General features: G+C 53.2%; 2 protein-coding genes across 6 annotated transcripts in view; one reads left to right on the top strand and one right to left on the bottom strand.

Moving 5' to 3' along the window:
- The window catches only part of LOC147646701 (uncharacterized), a 188,001-nt gene extending 179,911 nt beyond the window's left edge, over positions 1-8,090 (top strand). The window contains exons 1-3 of one of the 5 annotated variants that reach the window (XM_086873135.1): positions 404-520; positions 5,609-5,744; positions 6,063-8,090. In XM_086873135.1, the coding sequence (XP_086729261.1) occupies positions 6,084-6,809 (726 nt within the window). In that variant the 5' untranslated portion in view covers positions 404-520; positions 5,609-5,744; positions 6,063-6,083 and the 3' untranslated portion in view covers positions 6,810-8,090. Of the gene's footprint in view, positions 1-394; positions 521-3,533; positions 3,969-5,608 lie in introns of those variants that run through there. The other 4 variants (XM_086873134.1, XM_086873136.1, XM_086873133.1 and 1 more) reach the window with 4 other exon arrangements.
- LOC147646696 (uncharacterized) overlaps positions 1-12,759 on the bottom strand; it is a 399,719-nt gene that overhangs the window by 241,661 nt on the left and 145,299 nt on the right. The gene's annotated exons all lie outside the window — the stretch shown is intronic.

The raw sequence follows: 12,759 nt of genomic DNA, 5'->3' as shown, positions 1-12,759 counted from the left end.
CAGCTGAAGGGGTTTGGAGGGCGGGTTCCCTTTTTTGGGGGAAATCAAAGCGATGCACTGATGCTCCTAATTAGACGTGCATGAGGCTCCAGAGTTTCCCGCTGAGCCGGAGGCACCCAGCAGCCAGAGCTGGGCAAGGTGAGCTGGGAGGTGCGGAGACCTTTGTCTGTGTTGGGAGCTCAATGGCGGCTCGGGCCGGGCCCGTTCCAGGGCTGTTCCTCATCCCCGCCTTTCCCCTCACGCAGCCCGGGGCGGGCCCTGAGAGCGCGGGGCGGGGCTGTGCCGTGTGCAGAGCCCGCCGCTGGCTGCCATTGGCTGCTTCTGCCGTCACTCGTGGTTTTGGCGCGCGCTGATTGGGCAGAGCGGGGACAAGCCCGGCCCCGCTGGAGCCCCCAGGGCGGCCGTGGGGCAGGAGAGGCGCCATTGCCGGAGCGTCTGTGCGGGCCCGGCAGCGGCGGCAGCAGCGGCCGGAGCCCGGTGAGGCGGCGGCGGAGCTCGGAGGCGGCCCCGGCCATCGCAGGTGGGAGCCGCGCTCGGTTCTGCGGGGGCTCGGGGCTCGCTGCGGGCCCGGGAGGGGGCGGCAGGGGGCTGTGGCGGGTGGCTTGTGCCGTGGCCGGCCCGTGTTGGCCCTGGGCTGAGGGCGCTGCGGGAGCGGCTGCCCGCGGTCTCCTTGCCGCTGGGGCCTCGGCAGGAGGCGGTGGCGGAGCAGCGCTGGCTCGTCCCGCTTCGTGTCGGGAGGCCGGAGGTGGCTGCGCTGGGCCCGGGGCCGGGCGGGAAAATTCCCGGCGCCAGAGGTTTGTGTGGCCCAAGGAGCCAGAGGAGTGGTGTGCAAGTGACTTTATTGCTGCCCAAAGGGAGAGGCCATGGGGCATTTGCCGTGCGCTCTCTCCAGTTGTTGGAGGACGCGGCCTCGTTTTGGTCCTGATTTTCCCGGCCGCATGTCCCTGTCCCTTTGCCCAACACTGGCCGAGGTGCTTGGAAGGTTCAGCCTTCCCGATCCGCCTGCTGCATGTCCTTTTTGTATAACACCCGATATTCCTGGCTCTGTGAAGTGTTTGTTCTTCTGGAAGTTCAGGAATGTATCGGGACTTGGTCTGAGCAGCAGTCCTTGTCAATTAGTAACATTTTCTGAAACTGATGGTTTCTCCCATTGCTTCCTTATATACAAGTCCCTGGCCCTATCTCCAAGCAGATTCACTCATTGCCTCTGTTTTTTCCTTCCTGGAATCAGCCCAATTCCTCCTGCAGGCAGGAAGCCCCTGGGCCATTGTGCAGGCTTTGGGCCATCAGTGTTAATTTGCATTTCTAAAGCTCCTCTCCTGGCTGCCTGGAGCAAAGCTTCTCTTCCAGGGCAGACATCCCGTGATTCACACGTGGCCCCCCACAGATCTGCTATTTATTTTTTTTTAAACAATATTCTAATAATTGTTTATGTGTTAAAGCACCAACTTTAAAGCTCTTCTAGGTTTCAAAGAGCAGCTTAAAGGTGAACATCGAAAAACTCATACCATCATTTTGTCATGACTAAGAGTCACGTTCAAATATAAAACAAAAATGAGAAAGCAATCAAGCGTTTTCTTTTTATTCTCCTGGGACTAAAAACTGATTCTCACACCACTGGCCCAAACAGAACCGATAATAGAGAAGTAAAATTATTAGAAAAAATTACTCTAACGGTGTAATCCTTTCACTGAAACTGAGAAAAGCAAAAACTATTCAACAATGTCTTTAGAGAAATAAGGCATTACTTGATTCTGGCCAGAATGTGCAACAGGAATAATTTCATGCACACTTAGGCTGGGTGTGCAGAGAAAATCATTCCATGACAAATGAGTTTGACTAGATTTTTCTAAATTTATACACTCTGACACCATAGAAATCCATTGGTTTAATGTTCATTGGTTTCAAGGTGTGGAGTTGTTAGGATTTGGTTTCCTGTTGCAGCCGGATTTCTGTGCCTGTGATGGGAATTAGGTGGGTACTCCTGGGTTTCCTGCTCAGCCTTTTCCAGACCAGGTGTCTCCAGCTGTACCTGGGGAAGTGTCTGGGTCAGATGTTGGTTGATGTTTGCTGCTGGGTGTTGATATTTTGTTGATGGTTGTTATCTTGGTGGGAATCTTTTGGGCTATTCCCAATCTGTTGAGATGTTAATTTCATCTCTGCTGAGTGGTGGAAAAGGAACCTTAAAATTCCTTTAAAAGAAAGATTAAAATTCCTTTCCCCAAGGCAAAGGCAAACCAAGTCCCTTTAGAGAAATAAGATTTTAAATCATTTTCAAGTTGGTCTATTTTGCCAGCAGCTAATCCCAGGCAGGGCAGAGTGTGAGTGTAATTGAGAGGCAGAGTGGAATTGTCCCGGTGCCTTCCCCAGCAGCTGTGGCGAGGGCAGGCACAGAAAGGCCTGAAGGTGCAAGAGTGAGAGCAAGGATTGTCCCGCAGTGGCTGGAGATGGCAAAGGAGGGTGGCCAGGCCGAGGATTTGAGCAGAGGATCTGTGGGCAGGCGCAGGGGCTTCCCCCGCTGGGGAGCCCTGGCTGCTGCTGCTGTGTTGCCTTCAGTGCAGGCTCAGGGGTGGCCTGTTTAATATTCCCTTGCAGTTCAGATTTCTGAGTCTGGAAGAACCATGGCTGGGGCATCAATCATTTTATTTTTTTCATTTTGTTTTGTTTTCTTTCTTATGTCCACCCCATAACATTGAGACTATCTGGGCCTAAAGAAGTCACACAATGCTCTCGCTAGAAGAGAGAATCCTCAATCCAGCTCCTACAATTCCCTGTTAATCCTAAGAATTGCTGCAGCTCCTTTTTCGTCCAGGGAAACATTATTTCTGAGATTCCCTGAACCCTCTCAGGGTCAATACAAGACAAAGCTTCAGTTAAAATAGGTCCCAAATATTTAACCATTTTCTCTACTGTTTGCCCTTTTTTTTCAGCTACTCAAAGCTGCTTTTTAGCCTGAAAATGAAACCATTTCACAGAGGCTTCCTCTACCTCTTCTCCTTGTTTTTCTGACTGGGTCAAGTCATCCACATCCTGCATTGAGCCAGTCCCTGGGGGTGAGGTCAATTCCTTTGATATTTCCTGCAAGGCTTGCCCCAATCAGGCCGGTGCTTTCGTGCATCCCTGCAGAAGGACCGTCCATGTCTTGAGAATTTTCCCTTCTAGCTCTTGTTGCCAGCCCAAGGCAGAATTGTGTTTGCATCCTCTGGAAGTGGGCAGATCCCCAGAAAGCATCTTTTGCATCAAGTTGTGAATGGCAGCAGTGTGAGGAGGGCACCTGGTTTAGGCTGGTGTAAGGATCTGAGAGTGTGGGGTGCCTCGGTTTCATCATCTCATTTCTTCTTCTTGGGTCCTGCAGCATTCTGTGGATTCCATTGGATTTCTTGTTTGGCAGGATAGGAGCATTCTAGGGAGCCATCCCTGGCTGCCCAAGCCGTGCCTTGAGCAGGACTCCCAGACAGGCTGTGAGCCCTTCCTTCCCTCCCTTGGAACAGGGGATTGCTTTTCGACACCTCTTGTCCTGGTTGCTTCAGGGAAATTTGGAGAGGCTCCATATCTAATTTTGCCAATTTCCCTGGGTCTGCCCACACTTGTGGGTTCACTTCAGCCGTGGCTCTGCCAGACATTTGACGCAGAGGTACAACAGAACCAGCCTCTGTATCACCTTTTGCAACATTAATTTGCATTCCAAATTTAGCCATCAAATCCCTTTCCAGTAAATTACAATCACAATTGTGAGCAAATAAAAGTTCCTGCATTTCAAACCCATCCCCCCACATCTGCTAATAGTGGCTGAATAAAACACACCCACTCGTCTTTCCCACTTAGTGCTTTAGTAATTAAAATATTCCCTAACAATTTTTCCCACTTAGGTGTAAGATTCTGAGTGGATGGAGAGGCCCCTGTGTCCATCAGGAAAGGTCTCCTCTGGATCCAGAGCCACCCTGGATGTTCCCAATGGCTGCAGTGTGGTGGGTCCCTGGTGGAATGGGAGCTGTGCCACCGCTAAGAATGCGTGTCCATCAAGGGCTGGACTTGCTGGTGCTGAGGGTGCTGCTGTCTGTGCTTGCAGTGTCCTTGTGCCCTGCAGCTGGAAGGCTGATTCCTTGCCAGGGGCTGTTTGGGTGGGCTGTGCCCTGGCCAGGAGGGCAATGCCTGTGCCAGGTGCTTGTGGCCGAGGGTGTCCCCTGGGTGCTGGGGCCCCCTTGGGCCCTGGGCTTGATCCCTCAGGGGCTGTAGGAACTGTGCCATGGCCTTTGCCTTCAGCTTGGCCTTTTGCTCATCCCTTGCTGCATTCAGCTGCTGAGCCTTTGTGAGCAAGTGCTGCAGGGGCTTCTTCTGTCGCTGCTGCAGCCCCCCTCAGTGCTTGTGGGTGCTCATCGTGTGGCAGCTGCTGAGCTTTCTGCAAAATCCTTCCTTTCTCCAGGGACCCAGCAGGAAATGCTTAAAAAGATCATGTGGATCCTTGCAGGTCTAATCGCCATTTGTGAGCTGTTCCTTCCTCGTGCTGGCTGTGCTGAGGCTCCCCTCCCCAGCCCGTATCCCCGAGCCGGTCCCTGTCCTGCCGCAGTGTCCAAAGGCGGCCCCCCCGGCGGGCAGGGCCGGCAGCTCCACGGGGCCGGGCAGCGGCCGGGGCGTCCCGCAGCCTCCTGGGGGCCGGGGGCCACTGCCGGCCCTGCCCGGGGGGTGCTGGGCTCAGGCAGCGCCCGGCGCTGAGCCCCGGCTGCCCCACAGCCCCGGCCCGGCCCCACAGCTCCCCACAGGCCCCCAGCCCGTGCTCCCGGTGCCGCAGCTCTGCGCCCGCTCCTGCCGCTCCCAGCTCAGAGAAACCCCCTGAAATCCTCACCTCCTTGTTTTCCTGTCCTGAAAACTGGGATACAAAGGATCTGAGTCAGCTGGCAAATTCTGAGGATAAGACCCTTCTGAAAATCCTTCCAATTCTCAGTATTTTTCTCTTTTTCCTCTTTTATATAATCATTTTTCTTACCCCATGGATTCCTCCTGCTGCTTCTTGCCTTAAGCACATTCCTGCATACTCCCCTTCAGCCAATCCCTTCCCAGCACACCAACACCATCCATCCCCTGTTGTCTAAATCCCTTCTGGACTTCCCTTCTTGCCCCCCTGGGTGTCCACGTCCCTAGTTAGCTCTGGGAGAATGTGCAAACGACCTCCACATGCTCCCAAGGGACCCTTGAGAGATATTTTGGGGTCATCATCCCTTTGTCCAGGATGCCCTTCTAGCATTCCATATTGTCCCCTCAATGGTCCTACCTGGATCCCAGCTGCGCCCCTCCCCCCCGGGCCTTGGCGCCCCCCTGGAGGGGAATTTGGGGAGGTGGGAGGGGGGAGCGCCAAGGCCGGGCCCCCCCGCGCTGTGGTGGCGGGAGCGGCTGCAGTGGGGAGCGAGTGCGGGCGGAAGCGGCCGAGAGCCCAGCGCTGCCCCAGGCCGAGCTGGCCCAGCTGCATCCGTGCCCCTGCGGTGGGATGCTGTGGGACTGGGGGGGAAGAGGGAGGCGGCAGTGGGTGCTGGGCCTGGGGGCAGGAGGAGAAGGGAGGGAGAAGCAGGGTTGAGGAACAAAATGGTCAAAATATCTATCTTGGGTTTTACAGAAGAAGGAGGAAGAGGTGTGAGCAAGAGTTGGGCCACAGGAGGAGGAGGAGGAGGAGCAGGAACAGGAAGCAGCACAAGGTTCCTCCCTCCCTGTATGTGCAGTCCCAGGAGTGTTTCCCTGCCCACAGTCAGCAGGTGACTGGAGAGGGGGATCCACGATTTTCACTGGGCTGAATCCTGTTGTTTCTGAGCTTTATTGGGCTAAATGTTGGTGCTTTGTCTTTTTGCAGGGGCTGAATCTTTCTATACTGGAGGGGGTTTTGCCTGAATTTGGTGTTTGATTAGTTTTTGATCTTTTTGATCTAGTTTTGATGTTTGGAGGATGTCTGGGCTGAATCTTGGTGTTTTGGTTTGTTACAGACATAAGATGCCAAATGACTTTCTGAGATGAACTTGGGCATGGAGGAACCCCCAGTCCAAGGCTCTCTCCTCTCTTTTTTTCCTCCTCATCAGGAATTTTCATACCGTGTCTAAATGGAAGAGGAGGAGGAAAAGTCCTGGAGGTGCCACACAAGGAAGGGCTGCAAACCCAGCCCAGGGAGCTGCAAGGAGGAAAGATCCCCCCAGTGCCAGGAACACGGCCAGAGATCCAGCCGGAGCTCAGAGCTGGGGGAGAAGCCCCACAAGTGCTTGGAATGCGGGAAGGGGTTCAGAAAGAGCTCCCAGCTGATCCGGCACCAGGTGATCCACACTGGGGAAAAGCCCTATGAGTGTGGGGAATGTGGGAAGAGCTTCAGCCAGAGCTGCCACCTGATCCGGCACCAGGTGATCCACACTGGGGAAAAGCCGTATGAGTGTGGAAAATGTGGGAAGAGCTTCAGAGATATCTCTAACCTGATGATACACCAGGTGATCCACACAGGGGAACGGCCCTACACCTGCTTGGAATGTGGGAAGAGCTTTGGGTGGAGCTCCTACCTGAGAAAACACCAGCTCATCCACACTGGGGAGAGGCCGTACGAGTGTCCCCAGTGTGGGAAGAGGTTTCAGCGCAGCTCTGATGTCCTCCTACATGAGCGGATTCACACAGACGAGAGGCCCTTCCGCTGCCCCGACTGCGGGAAGGGCTTCAACCGCAACTCCCACCTCGCTCTCCACCGGCGCATCCACAGTGGGGAGAGGCCCTACGAGTGTCCCCAGTGTGGGAAGAGCTTCTCACAGAGATCTAACTTGACCCAACACCAACGGAGGCACCAGTAAGGGAAGCCCTGCGAGTGCCCCGAGTGCGGGAAGAGCTTCGTGCGCTGCTCCAGCTCCATCCCCCATGGGAGGATGGGCGTTGGATGATCCCCAGTGACCCCCGTTGGGCAGAGCCCTGGTGATCCGTGGTCCTGGTGATGCGTGTTGGGAAGACACCTGGCTGGGAGGCTGCACATCTTCCTGGCTCCCTGTGGGCACCTGGATGAACACAGGTGCAGGAACATCCATTGGGACACAGACCAACAATGGGAATTCCTTGGAGAGAGTGGATTTGTTGACTTTTAATCCTAGAGAACCTTTTCCTGCTGCCTCAGGAGCTCTGTGGGCAGAGAAAAGAAGGTGATACCAGGCTTGAGGGGCCCAAGAGGAGCACACTCGCTCTATGGGGAGGGAGGACATGACCCCCGGGTTCCCCCCTCACCTTCCTGCGCAGGCAGAAGCCGAGCCCCAGTGCCAGGAAGACGAAACCCAACACGGAGACTCCAATCCCTGTCAGCATCTTGATGCAGGCAGCATTTCACAGCATCCGTGGGTGTCTGCAGGGTTCAGGACCCCCAAAACCTCTTACAGACACCCCAAGCCCCTCCAAGGACCCTCCCAGTCTCCCACAGCCCACCCAGGACCCTCTGAAACCTCCTTTGGACTAATTAATTTCAAAAAATTAGGTATTTTAGAAAATTTGGAGATCTCAGCTAGAGACAGGCCTTGCTGGAAGTAGTTAGAGTTAATGATTAAGTGAGAAGCAGGATTTGAGATAATGAATCTCGGACTTAGGTAAAAAATTCCTTTTCATTGTGTGTTTGTTTTTCTGTGCTTATAATGAAAAAAGAGAAACTGATAAATGGGTTCAGGAAGATCACAGACCTTACATCTGGAAACCCATTTCAAAGTCACAAGAGAGGAAACTGGAGTTGTACCAAATGTCATTTGTAATGTTAATCATTGTAAAGGTAGAAAGGTGAGAGTGAGGAAGAGCGGTTTTCCTTCATCACTTGATGATTCCTCCTTGCCAAAACGACCTCCTCCTCAAATTAGGGCGCCCATCACGCAGGCAGAATGACTTTTTAAACTCATTACTGTATATTTTAATACAAAGTGGGGAATGGGAAATGTTAGCATTATGCATATGTATTGGTATTAATATGTATTAGTATTTTGGATATTCAAGACTTTTGTAAATAAATAGACACTGGAATCTTTTGTCAACTTGCAGTGCGTATTAAGGGGTGACTCCCGCACTCGCCCAGTGCTGTGATTAAACATCCACTTTGTAACTTTAAACTGTTGGAGAGGTTTTTTGTCTTTTAACAGATTGATGTTGATACTGGATCAATATCTCTATTTTGCTAAATCACTGCCAGTCTCTTCCCAGCCTCCCCAGGACCCAGCAGAGCCCCTCCTGTTCCTCTCAGGATCCCTCAGCCCCCTCCCAATTTCTCCCCACTTCCCCAGGACCCCCAGACCCTCTCCCAGTCCCTTCCCAGCCCCACCAGGACTCATCAAGACTCCTCCCAGTCTCTTCCAGCACAACCAACCTCATCCCAATCCCTGCTTTCCAATCCCCAATCTCCTTCCAGCTCCTCCAGGCTCACTCAAATCCCTCCCAGTGACACCCAGCACCCCCAAACTCCCTCCCAGGGTCCACCAGCACCCCCAGAACCCCATCCCACCCTCCCCAACATCCTTCAAACCCCTTCCCAGCCATCCTAAGCACCTCAATCCCTTCCCCAGTTTAAACCAGTCCGTCTCAAACTCCCTCCCAGTTCCTCCCAGCACACCCCAATCGCCCTCTGGGCCCCCCCAGTGCCTCCCCCGCTGCCCCCGGCGCTGTGGGGGCCGGGCCATGCCCCAGTGCCGGCTCAGGGGGTGCTCCAGGCTGCCGTGCTGCACCTGGCAGCTGGAGCTGAGCCCGCATTGCCGGGGGCGGTTTCCAGCAGCACCAGGAGCTGCTGGCTCCAGTCCCCGCTGGGGAGCACGGCAGTGGCCAGCACGTGGCCCGAGAGCTGCTGCTGGCCCTGGGAGCAGCTCAGCTGGATGTGGGCAGGGGAGAAATCCATCAGGGAGCAGAGCAGGCGGCCGGGGCCGGGCTGGGAGCTGGAGGGCACCAGCGAGATGGACACGCTGGGATGGGCACTGGGAGAGATGGGAGACGAGTTGTGTGGCATTGAGAGGGACTGGGAATGGACAGGGAGGAACTGGGGTGGCACTGAAAAAAATCAGAGCGGATACTGGGACACTGGATGAGGGTGTAGAGATCTGGAGTGAAGTGAGAATGAACTAGGAATAGACTGGGAGTGGCTAAAAAGGAGTGTGAGGGACTCTGGGGCCTCAGGGCGGGACTGTGGTGGCGCTGGGCGGGACTGTGGTGGCACTGGGAGGGACTGTGGTGGCACTGGCCAGGACTGTGGTGGCACTGGGCGGGACTGTGGTGGCACTGGGCGGGACTGTGGTGGCACTGGGCGGGACTGGGAATGAAGTGCGCGGCACTGGGCGGCCGAGTCCAGCGCGGGGCTCTCGGGTCTGTGGATCTGCCCGGCAACTGATGAGTCATCAGAGAGACGCGCGCTGATTGGCTGAGGGGCGGCAGATCCGGGGCGGAGTGAGAGGGACCGGGAGGGCATTTGGGATGATTCGAATGGACTGGGAGAGGCTGGGATGAACAGGGAAAGCCACAGGGGCCACTGGGAGGCCCCGGGGATGGGCAGATGGAGGGCTGAGGGCACTGGGGTGATTCCCAGGAAGGTTTGGAGAGACACGGCCGGGCCCCTCTCTGTGCCCCGCGAGCAGCGGCCCGGACAGAAAAGTTCAGGAGCGGGAGGAGGTGTTTCTCAAGATTGATTTTAATCCTCATTCTCCTGGTCTGATTTGCTCAGTCCTAAGTTCAGTTCATTTCCCCATGTCGGGCTGTTGTGGCCCTGATGGTGATCCCTGAGTGACCTCTCCCTGCCCTTGTCCCGACCCACGAGGATTTGGATTTGTTTCAGTTCAGTGGAATTCGTGGTGATTTGGGAGGAGCTGGAGCAAAGCAGCTGGAAAGCACAGTGGGCTTGACAGGGACTGAACCAGGGCAGGAGTTGGGGCTGCCGCGAGTGAGCTCTCACAGTGTGAACCTTCATGGGGTCTTTAAGGGAATTTTGTGAAGTTTGACATTGATTATTAAAAAGCAGAATCACAAGGGGAACTCTGCTTTCAGTTTGAAATGAGGGGATGGAACGTGGGCACAGGGACTTCCATAACCTCAAGTTGTTCCTTGATGCTGGACACTTTAGCTTTGGCAATCTGAAGCCCTTCAGCAGCAATGTCTCTGCCACCCCCTGGTTTCTGGCTCAGACCCAGCTCCCAGCTTGGACAAGGTCTGGGCTTTGTCCTCTTGAGCTTCGGGAGCCTCCCGGGAAGCACCAGCCCTCCCCAGCCCACCCTTGGTAGGACTTTTTCTTTTCTCTCTGCTGACGATTTTATCCCCAAAACTGTCGTGGGAACGTTGTATCCAAGCACATCCTCCAGCGCTGCACTTTCCTCCTGTGAATTCCCTGTGCAGGGAATGTGGCTGTGCTTTTCCCTGCTCTGTTCACTGACAAACAAACCTGAGCCCGTGGGACAGTCAGAGCTCCTTCATGCAATGAAATCAGGTTGTGTTTCTCATGGCATGTTCTGGAGGAGCTTTTCTTGGTGTGTCTTGTGCTGCTGGAAATGACACAAGAGCCAGGAGGGAACAGAAGCTGCTGCTGCCCGTTGGCTCAGGGCCAGGGAACCAAGTTGTGCTCCCGGGCAGTTGGGCCCTGCTGGAAGCAGAGCCGCGTTTCCCTTGAGCAGCTCAAGCTTGTGACAGCTCCAAACAGGAAACCTCAGCAGAAAACTCTTCCTCCAAACTCAGCTGCTTTCCCTCCTGCAGCTGTTTGGGAAAGAGCCTCAAAGCACAGACTCTGCTGGGAGCCATTGGTGCATTTCCTCCCTCCCGGCAGCAGCAGCTCCTGAGCCCTTCACGGGCTCCTGGCCCTTCCCAAACCCTTCAGCTCCCTTTCAACTCTCAGCAGGCACTAACATGTGCATTTCTTTCATATTTAAACTGCATTTAAACTTCTCTTTTTCTCTCCTCTCTACCTTTTTATCTCCTCTTTATCTCCTTTAATCCCATCAGCACCAGTAGGATGGGGCTGGAGTCTTGGGGTGGGTGTGGGATGAACTGAGGATCCAGCAGAGAAGGGCAAGGCAGAGGGGAGAGGACTCAGCCAACCCTTCTCCTGCTCTCTCCTCCCCCAGGCTCCAGCTAAAGCAAGTCAGACTGGAAAGGATCCCACAAATGCTGTGTTCTCCTCCCTCTGAGCTTGGCTGGGGATCCTCAGCTTCAGCCTGGTGCAGTGGCTGAGATTCGCTAATTTGAGATTTTTGGCTAATGCACTAAATAATGTGGTGGGTTTAGCGCTGGCTGAAATCTCCAGGGCACTTACTCATTTCTCACTGTGAGATATGGATTAGGAGAAGGGCAAAATAGGCTTAAAACTTAGAAGGAATAAAGGAACTTTATTAACAGGACTACAAGAATGAGAAACTCTAATAAAACTTTCAGAACGCCTTTCCTCTCCTTTTTTTTTTTACCCGACACTGTAGAGATAGAACTTGGGATGTTAACACAGTATTAATGACACAATAGTTTTGTATTAGTTTTTGTAGGGAGAGAAGTTTTTTCCTGTTATGTCATGGAGGCTTTTTTACAAGGAATGGATTTTTTTGTGCTTTTTCATTTTTACAAATAGCAGCCGCCTGGGAAGAAATTTTTCTGTCGTGACATTTTCCTGATTTTTACAGCCCTCCTAGAGGTGTGTCAATGGATTATGAATTCATGGGGTTTTATTTTAAGGATGAGTTGCTTGAAGGCAAAGGTTCTCTTCATTTGTTTTTGTGATCATCGTTGGAAACAGAAGTTTTCTTCTCTCCCTGGGGGCAAAGGGCATTTTATTGTTTTTATTTGTTTTTCTGTTCAAACTTTTATGGGATAACAGTTACTTTAACATGTGTTTGGTTTCTTTAATGGATGCTTTTGTTTAGATTTACAGTTTGAATATTTTTTTATACTTTTTTCATTAATTAAAGGAGTTATTTTGTATATCATTGTTTATTTCTATGGCTTTACTATAAGAATATTTTTGTTTCAATTACCATTTTTTCATTACTTTTCTATCTAATGTTTGACTTCTTTTTTTTACTGACTTTGATGTTTTTATGTTGTTTTTTTGTGTGTTATTACTCTGTCCTTTTCTGTCCCTGGAGAGATGAACAAGGTTTGTAGGTTTCATGTCTGTATTGAAAGGGTTAATATCTTGCCCAGCCTCATAATCTTCCTAGTGTTCCAAATAAATAGGTACTGTGAGGGATACATATCACAGGTGAGCACCCACTGCACAATCTGCTTTGGATTAAATCCCATCTCCGTCTTCATCAGCTCACAGTCACTGTGACACTATTCCTGCATGGAAGAAACAGGCTGGGATGCCCCTTTCTGCTTTTGGTCCTTTTATTGGCAAATGAAATATTCTATTTGAAAACCTTCAAACCCTGGAGTTTCTCTGTGTTTTCACCTGAAAATGGTGCCAGCCGAGGTTCCCAAGTGTGTGGTACGTGTTTGTGTGCACAGAGCAAAGGTGTCAGCCTGTGTGCGTGGCCCGGGTGTCTGTCAATGTCCATTGAAGCAGACGGCTGGAAGGGGGCTCTGCCCGCCCTGCGCTGCTCCGGGGCTGGGGCTGGGCTGGCAGAGGCTGCAGAGCGCTCTGAGAGGCACAGCCTCAGCCCCGGCCGGCATCTTGTGCACGATGGCACAGCCTCAGCCCCGGCCGGCATCTTGTGCACGGTGGCACAGCCTCAGCCCCGGCCGGCATCTTGTGCACGGTGGCACAGCCTCAGCCTCGGCCGCCATCTTGTGCATTGTGGCAGCTCTGAGGGCTGTGCGAGGGAC

The sequence above is a fragment of the Cyanistes caeruleus genome, unplaced genomic scaffold, assembly GCF_971803275.1.
Source record: "Cyanistes caeruleus unplaced genomic scaffold, bCyaCae1.hap1.1 HAP1_SCAFFOLD_87, whole genome shotgun sequence".
Taxonomy (NCBI): Eukaryota; Metazoa; Chordata; class Aves; order Passeriformes; family Paridae; genus Cyanistes; species Cyanistes caeruleus.
The sequence above is the reverse complement of the archived record's forward strand: the minus strand, read 5'-3'. Positions and strand labels throughout refer to the sequence as shown.